At 28.9% G+C, this 8,230-nt stretch overlaps 2 protein-coding genes across 2 annotated transcripts; one reads left to right on the top strand and one right to left on the bottom strand.

Annotated features, from left to right (window-relative positions):
* Positions 1–955: 955 nt before the first annotated feature.
* On the bottom strand, positions 956–4,657 carry LOC108573277 (protein sel-1 homolog 1-like). Its single transcript, XM_017935675.1, has 7 exons — positions 4,593–4,657; positions 3,726–4,225; positions 3,312–3,550; positions 2,737–3,216; positions 2,320–2,548; positions 1,810–2,216; positions 956–1,381 (listed from the first exon to the last, which is right to left on the bottom strand). Exons 2-7 carry the CDS (start codon positions 4,180–4,182, stop codon positions 956–958), a joined length of 2,238 nt encoding a protein of 745 aa, XP_017791164.1. The 5' UTR covers positions 4,183–4,225; positions 4,593–4,657.
* A 2,116-nt stretch (positions 4,658–6,773) lies between these two features.
* On the top strand, positions 6,774–8,212 carry LOC108573199. Its single transcript, XM_017935589.1, has 5 exons — positions 6,774–6,940; positions 7,066–7,438; positions 7,528–7,640; positions 7,823–7,967; positions 8,042–8,212. Exons 1-5 carry the CDS (start codon positions 6,774–6,776, stop codon positions 8,210–8,212), a joined length of 969 nt encoding a protein of 322 aa, XP_017791078.1.
* The last annotated feature ends 18 nt before the right edge of the window (positions 8,213–8,230 follow it).

The raw sequence follows: 8,230 nt of genomic DNA, 5'->3' as shown, positions 1-8,230 counted from the left end.
AGTTAAACATGCAGCTTTATACAGGTATTCACAATTTTAATAAAAAAAAACATAACCTTTTTAAACAGAATATACTTCTCCCATATAAATATATGATAATGTAATTTACATACTTCTTTAAATGAAATATAATGTTTTACATAAATTCATTATATCGAATTTCGTATATTGAAAAACTTGCTTTTTCATTAATCGTGTAAAATAAACATAACAAATTAATAATTGTATTATTCTGGTAATAATTTTTATATTTCTATAAAAATATGCTTCCTAAAACTTACCTGCTAAGCACATGTGTATAACATTATGAAAGTATTGATTGAATATTAACGACTTTTTATCTTAAATATTATACTTCATTCATAAACATTTACACTTTCTTTCATGATTCTGTATTATTATTTATATGTATTTTTTCAAAATATACATACATATACATGTCAAGAAATATTAAACATAAAAATCTATTTGAAATAAATTCATAAATATTTTATAATCCAAAAACTAAATTTCTAAAAAATGAAACAGGTGATAGATACTTATAATTTAAAAAAATTTAATTTTCTGTAGTATGAATATTTTCACCTCCTTAACGTATTTCCAAATTTTCTCAAGAATTGATTCTACATTATATGTACAAAAAAAACTGTGCATTTTGAAAATTAAAATATAATGTAATCGTTAACAAGTTTGACAACTTTACGACGTGACAAATAAATATGAATTGATGACACATAAATCTATACACACTCACACACTGTGAAAACTTCAGAAGTATAAAATTTTCTATTTCACTAGAATTTGAAACAATCTTGTGCAAATAAGGTGATTCAATGAAAACAACATATGGATATGCACGCACGTGCATGTATTTATGAACCATCAGTAACAAACTTCACTTCATCTAAAGGAGAGAATAAAAAAAGAAAAAGGATTCAAATAAAATAATAAAGAATTAGTTAATCCTAGGCGGAGGTGGTGGTTGTGGCCTGCGAAAGTAAATAATTAAACTTAGCATGCCAGTGAGCAGTCCAATAAGGTATAGATCCCAGTTCTGACCCAAGAGTTGATCCCATTTATTCAAATGATCAACAAGGCTAAACTCTTGCAGATAATCCAGTCCAAAGAGAAACGAGAGTTTAATAAGAGCTAATGCTACAGGAATCCTTGCATCTGGACTAGCTTCTGCTGCAAGATCATAACACCGTTTAGCTAGATGTCGATCCTTTGCCAGGCCCAAACCACGTTCATGCATATATCCTAGGTTAAACATTGCTTGCGCATTTTGTTGGTGGTCAGAAGCTGATCGATAATGACTAGCTGCAGCCTCATAGTCAACTTTCGTTCCTCGACCATAATAGTGAGCATCGCCTAATTTAACCTATTGTAAAAAATTATTTGTAAATAGTACCACGTATATATTGTTCAATAATAATTATAATATTATAATCAAAACAAAAGTTTAAAAACACTGAATATCTCTCCTGATTACTAATATTATGAATAAACTTATGCAATTTTTATATCAATATATGTATGTGCATTAGCATGTATATGAGAATAATATGGAAGGATTAAATATGTAATTGAAATAATCAATAAAATTTAAAAACGTCTCAGAGATTTGAAGATTATTAAAGTGATAACAAAAATGATTGAAATGTGATAAGATTTCTACATTAATTCTGATGTGATTAAATGAGTACACTGTTATTTATTTCCTTATCTGAATATGAATGTATCTTAAAGTGAATATGGTTAGATTAGGTAGTTTTTACCATTTGACCATTTTTTTTTATATTGACGTACCTGAGCAGCAGAATATCCTTGTGCAGCAGCTCTGGCCCACAAAGTTAGAGCTCTAACCAACCCTTCTTCTTCCGACAATATCGTAGTCTCTCCTTTATCCAGTATAAACGCAGCATTGCTCTGCGCAACCTCATAACCCATTTCCGCAAGGAGAGCGTAATTGACAAAAGCCTCGTTTATTCTGCCTTCTCTGTAATCGTTATGAGCAACCATTACCTGGTCACTCCATTTACCCCTTTCAGCAACATTTTTTAGAAATTCAACAGCAGTTGGACAGCTTCGCACCATGCCTGCACCAGTGGCATGCATCTGTGCTAAGTTATAGTATGCTAAAACGTGACCAGATTGGCTTGCCAAATTGAAGTATTTATTAGCTAATTTGTAATCTCGTTTTACTCCTGTGCCACCTATTAGATGATTAAATATCATTATTATTTTAAGAATGAGTTGCTTAGTCACAGGAAAATATAATTGTGTAATGACAAATGTAGTTAGTTCTTAGAAACTTACTAAAATACATGTTCCCAAGTTGAAGCTGTCCATCAACCCAACCTTGCTCTGCAGCTTGGCTAAAATACTGAAGAGCCTTTGCAGTATCCCTCTCAACTCCCCTTCCATAAAGATACATAAGACCTAAGCCACTTTGTCCAACAGGATTACCAAGCTCAGCAGCTTTTTTGAAATATTTGTATGCCGTTTCATTATCCTGTTTTACTATATCACTACCTTCTAAATAAATCTGTAAAACAATAATGTATAATTAAATATAATATCAATGTTATATAAATTAGGTAGTATCAATATTGTAAGAACGAATCTTATATATTTAGTTCAGCAGCTTAGCAACTCATAATATTTTATATAAATAAGTATTTACCTTTGTTGTATTTTTGTTTAATAAATAATTTATACAAAAATATCTATTACCTTTCCAAGAAAAGCCATAGCAAGAGGATTTCCAGCATCAGCAGCATGTTGGAAATATTGTAATGCTCTTTCATGATCTAATGGTACCCCTCTTCCACCTTGATAATGTAACTGCCCTAAACCCACTTGGGCTTGTATATCTCCTTTTTTTGCTAATAATTGGTAATACTCTATTAAGTCTTGATCAAAGATTCCGGAACTGTATGCTGGATTCTCCTGTTCATCTAAAAGTCTAACTCTCTGAACAATTGGCCCTCCACTAAGAGAAACTTCTTCAGCAACCTTGTTGGCTACCTTACGATAAAAATCTAAAGCTCTTTCACACGAAGCTGGTGTTGTAACACCAGCCCAATACCGATAACCTAAAGCCATCTGTGCACGAGTATCACCACCAATGGCTGCTATTGTATAATGAAGAAGTGCCTTTGCTTGTGAAGCATTTACTCCACCTAATCCTGTTGCATATAAAAAGCCCAAACCCTAAAAAGAATTTATTAGCTTATAGATTCATGTTAAGATTTTATTATGATGATTATAAATCTTAATCTGAAGCATAACTATCAGAATTTATATACCATATGAACAGATGGTAGACCCGCATCAGCAAGGTCTTTAAATATCTCATAAGCTCCTGGAATGTCTTGACTAGAAGAGGTTGAACCAAATTGAGTTCCTAATAACTGAGCCCATGCTAACATAGACCAAGCCTCACGATGCCCACGAATTGCTGCAGATGTTAATAATTCATAAGCTTCTTCCTTATTTGAACGTGTGGCATTCAGAAGTCTTTGTGCTTTCCTAAATATTTGCTCCGCTAAAAATTTATAAAAGTTTATTTCAATTAAACAGTTAATTCAGTTTTAATAAAAATTATTAATCATCAGTCATGGTTACTAACATTTTCCCTAACAATCTATTAGTTACTTCAATTCACCATATAAAAAAAAAGCTTAATATTTTTAGGAATTATAAATTTTAGTTTAACACACCTTCTTGTTGCGCCACAGTAAGTGGTTCCTGAGTCTCTTCAGTAAGAGGTTCAAGTTGCTCTTCTTCAGTATCTTCTTGAGTTCTCTCCTCAGTATCTTCTACTTCAATTCTTAAATTACTATTTGGTAAATCTATATTCTTAGTTTGAGCTATCATTGTTTTCATCCAAAAGTTTCTCATTACAGGACTCTCCTCCTTTGTTTTTGGTTCATTTTCCACTTCCTCTTTCCTTTTTGTAATTTTATTATTAAGATATGGTTCAGAAGCTGGCACTATCTTCAAAATGGTGTCATGTAAAGCCTTTAACTCTTGCAGACGTTCAAACGCATTCTCTTCTAATTTAACATCTTCTTCTGCTTCTTCTTCAGAAGCATCTGATCGTTTTCTGGGAACATCTGACTCAGATGCAGCAGACATAACCAGCAAGAGTAAAAGTAACTCCTTTCTTAGTTTCATTTTTTAAATTATATTTTGATTGTATTTCTATTAATCAGCTGACCTTAATATAAATAAAAAAAGTTAATTATTGAAAATTATCTATTTTCTATTTATTCTGCTTTTGCATTACCCATAATTAGTTATCAATCAATCATTTTAGTTTTAATTATCATAAATAATCGCTTCTCTTCCTTATATTAAAAAATAAAAGGGAATACTTGAATAATATAAAAACAAACATATTTTTTACATAATTTAGCCAATAGAAAAATGTCAACATTCAAAATACGTTTGACACATCAACATTCATTGTATACAAGTGTTACAACTGTAAAAGTGTTACATTGTTTTGTTCTCTAACCTAAACTTCGACGAACACTATGCAAAAGGAAAGATTTATAATAAAATAATTATATATACTTACTTACTTTTAGTTTGGACAGCTTGATAAAGATTTTCTTGAATTCATCTTAAGGTATTGTTCTCGAGAATTCGACTTTTCGTGGCAGACAAAGTTACGTCATTGAGACACGTCAACGCACATTTTCGGTTATCGCACAAATGATTTTTCGTAGTCACATCCAAAAATTTTAATTTCTCATGGTAAATCAATAATGTTTAGTGATATTTTATAATTTTCTGCAGTCACTGGTCACCAAAGTATGTTGAACACTTAACAATCGATGGATCAGCTGTTTCACGACTGCTTTCAAAAGTTTTGCATGTTGTATGCTCTGTATGTTAAATAAGTGAAGTTAGCTCCACATTATACAAATATTGGTTATATTCCTTCAAAATTCAATAGATAAAAGCCCGAACCTAGAGAAATTACATTACTGATAATAATACGCAACAATTTGAATACATAATGTTTAGTTCCTTTGTAGCATTAAAATATTGATAGTAAAGAAAAATATATAAATTAATAAGAGACAAATAATACACTCTTCATTAATCTAAAATTTAAATAATAGTTGTTTATTAAACCATTACTGTAATCGTTACTCTTCTTGTACTAACTACTTCTTATCAATTAATTATATTAACATAACAGTAACAATATATTTTATGCATCAAAAATATAAGAAAGTAACAGAAAAACTTAAAAATACTAGATAAAATAAAATTTCGTTTGAATATATGTAATATTAATATACATACTAACGTAATGCCGGTACACTCTTTTATTGTTAATGTTTGTGCAAAAAGATATAACTAAAATTTTTCGATATATCTTTTTGGGTATAGAAAGTTAAGTAAAAAAGATATAATGTCATAGATGGTTTTAATTATTACCTAAGTGGTCTTTAAATTCCTTTTCCTTAGAATGGATTTTGAATGGCTGCCGTATGTGTGTGTCACGAATACCAGATTTTATAAAATATAAAAGTTAAAAAAATTATGCAACCATTAATTTAGTTTTTCACATGACTTTACTTTTATCATTATGAATAAATAACTATAACATGCTGCAAAACATAATATATCATACTGAATTTTGTAACGGAATAATATATTTGTTAGGTTGTCAAAATTTGACACAGTGTAGTTTATTGTAAAGTTCACATGGCTAAAATAAATTGACATTTGCTGTTAATTCTTTTCTTTATACTTATCTTTCATATACATGTTAATATTTTATTTTTCAAGTATTTAAGAATTGAAGTATTTTCACGAAAAAATGATGGATTTATATGAACAAGACAAAGGAAATATATCATTACCAGTAACATTACAGTCGTATGGTAATGAAGACCAAAAGCAAAAACCTACAATTATTAACATGCAAAAAGCTTTTTACGATATTAGAATCGCGGATATTGAAAGTAGAATAAACAGGTTATCAGTGAAGTCAAATTTCATAAATATACTATTAAATAATTTTTTATTTCTGTTACACTCTTTTATTGTTTAACCGTACAATACAATAAAAATTGAAAAATTTAGGTTAGAAAATCGGAATAACGAGTTGTTGGAAGAAATCGAATCTACGAATGAACTTTCAGCTACGGTAGATGCAGAAACAGTTGAAGAAATTACAAATTTAAACAAACAAGTTTTTTCTTATAGTAATTCAATAGAAAGCTTAAAAGATAGAATCAATTCTCTGGAAAATGATCGAGTAAAGGATAAACAATCTCTCGAGGTTAAAATAGAATTATTCAATGAAAAGTACACAAAAAAGAAAATTGATTTGGTTTCTCAGATTAAAGTTTTAAGTAACTTATAAAATTTTTCTTATTTACCTTTTATCTCTTACTTCCTTTCATCCTTTTTGTACACGTTCGCAAAATAGTAAATCGAATAAAAGAGAATTATTTCTCTAGATGCAAAAATTAATGTTTTGGAAGATTTTAAAAAACTACAGATTCCTTTAGAAGAAAAACTTGAAGCGAACGAGGAGCAAATGGTAAAGAACGAAGAAAATGTAAAAATAATCTTGGAGAGTATCAAACGGAAAATTGAATTTGATAAAGAAATGTATTCAATTTATATCTGTCATGCGTTCCATTAAAAATTATTCTATTTACATTATTATTTATTGAAAATTTGAAAAGAATTATATTGGAAAAATTATAGTATTTACTCTATTTAGGTGCAAGAATGAAATGTATGACTGTCTTCTTGATTTGGCGGCACAATTTCAATTAGAAACTAATAAACACATAAGTTTACCGAATCAAAGATTAATGCGAGAAAATATTATGTTAAAAAATGAATTATTGCAAATTTCGAAAGACATTTCATCGAAAATAGATACACAGGTTTATCTCAAGTAACACTTCATAAGATTTCATTTTGACTTACATCAAATAAGTTTAAAATATATTTCTCTTTTTCGTAATTATATTCATGGAATTTTTTTATGTGGAATTGTGCTAATTTTTTCCTCGTTTTAAGAAACTCCGTTATTGAACACAAGAAAAGAATTGGTGTACGATCTTCATATGTGAAACAAAATATAGTAGTTTCAAAAGTACAGGATGCAGTTTTAAAATGTTTAAGAAAAAAATTTGTAAATGCGAAAGAATATCTTTTGCCTGTTAATATTCCTGATCTTGAAGCTGAAGAGAGATATTTATTGTTAATTCAAAATGCTCGTCAAGAAGAAAACGATATCAATTTCCGATTATCGTCAGTGAAAACATTACTTCATAAAGAAAGAGCGAAAATTAATGTTGTAAAATATGTACTAAAAAAATTAGAATGCAAAATAAGAGCACTTGTGGAGACAATTTATGATTTCAAATATACCATAACATGTTCACTTAAGGTTTGCTAAAATAGTTTTGACAGCTTCAGCTTTCAAATTACTAAAGATTAATTTTAAATTAATTACACATGTATCTGAATATTTTGTAGTGTCCTTGTAATTATAAGGATATGGCAAAATTTTGTTGTTTGGAAATATTTCTACTTTTGAGAGACATACTTATTAAAGGACAATCAAAACTGCAAAGTAACATTGTTAAATCGTAAGTAGCAATATAATCTATGTACACAATGTTTTCTTCACTCTTTTAGTTTTGAAACTTTACCTTTTTGCTTCATTATAACGAAACATTTATACACCAAATAGAATAAAATAAATAGTTAAGAGAAGGTTATTCTTTAAGTATCAGTTAAAATTTTCATTTATTCATTTTTCATTTCCAAGGCTTGAAACTATACCACAAGAATTAGTATCTTACATAGAAGATTTCAAAGAATTTCCTGATGGTATTGACTATGAGATAATGACAGACTTTACAGAAAGAGAATTTTTGGAATTAGAATTTGAAGAAAAAGAATTTACAGAGGAAGTAAATGAATAATGTTATCAAATCAGACCTAATTTTGGTTATTATATTCTAAATTCTAATTATTTATCTATTAGATAGAACATATTGAAGATTCAGAGAAGCAGAAAGAAATATCTACCGAAAGCAGTGAATTCCAAAAAGATATTGAGGAGGAGGAGGATGCATCAGTTGATTTCGATTTGGAAAAAATCTATGACTTACCTGCAGATGGAGAGTTTGCAGGTGAATCATTACTTGAAGAATAAAATGTACTATTTAAAATT

This window comes from Habropoda laboriosa, unplaced genomic scaffold, assembly GCF_001263275.1.
Source record: "Habropoda laboriosa isolate 0110345459 unplaced genomic scaffold, ASM126327v1 scaffold134, whole genome shotgun sequence".
NCBI lineage: Eukaryota > Metazoa > Arthropoda > Insecta > Hymenoptera > Apidae > Habropoda > Habropoda laboriosa.
The sequence above is the reverse complement of the archived record's forward strand: the minus strand, read 5'-3'. Positions and strand labels throughout refer to the sequence as shown.

Excerpts from the sequence above, each read along its gene's own strand:
- LOC108573199 (XM_017935589.1), top strand. The coding sequence starts at position 6,774 with ATGTATGACTGTCTTCTTGATTTGGCGGCACAATTTCAATTAGAAACT. Across the intron at positions 7,439-7,527 it reads CCATAACATGTTCACTTAAG|TGTCCTTGTAATTATAAGGA; the intron begins GTTTGCTAAAAT and ends AATATTTTGTAG. Across the intron at positions 7,968-8,041 it reads AAAAAGAATTTACAGAGGAA|ATAGAACATATTGAAGATTC; the intron begins GTAAATGAATAA and ends TTTATCTATTAG.
- LOC108573277 (XM_017935675.1), bottom strand. The coding sequence starts at position 4,182 with ATGAAACTAAGAAAGGAGTTACTTTTACTCTTGCTGGTTATGTCTGCT. Across the intron at positions 3,217-3,311 it reads GTCTACCATCTGTTCATATG|GGTTTGGGCTTTTTATATGC; the intron begins GTATATAAATTC and ends AATTCTTTTTAG. Across the intron at positions 2,549-2,736 it reads CTATGGCTTTTCTTGGAAAG|ATTTATTTAGAAGGTAGTGA; the intron begins GTAATAGATATT and ends ATTGTTTTACAG.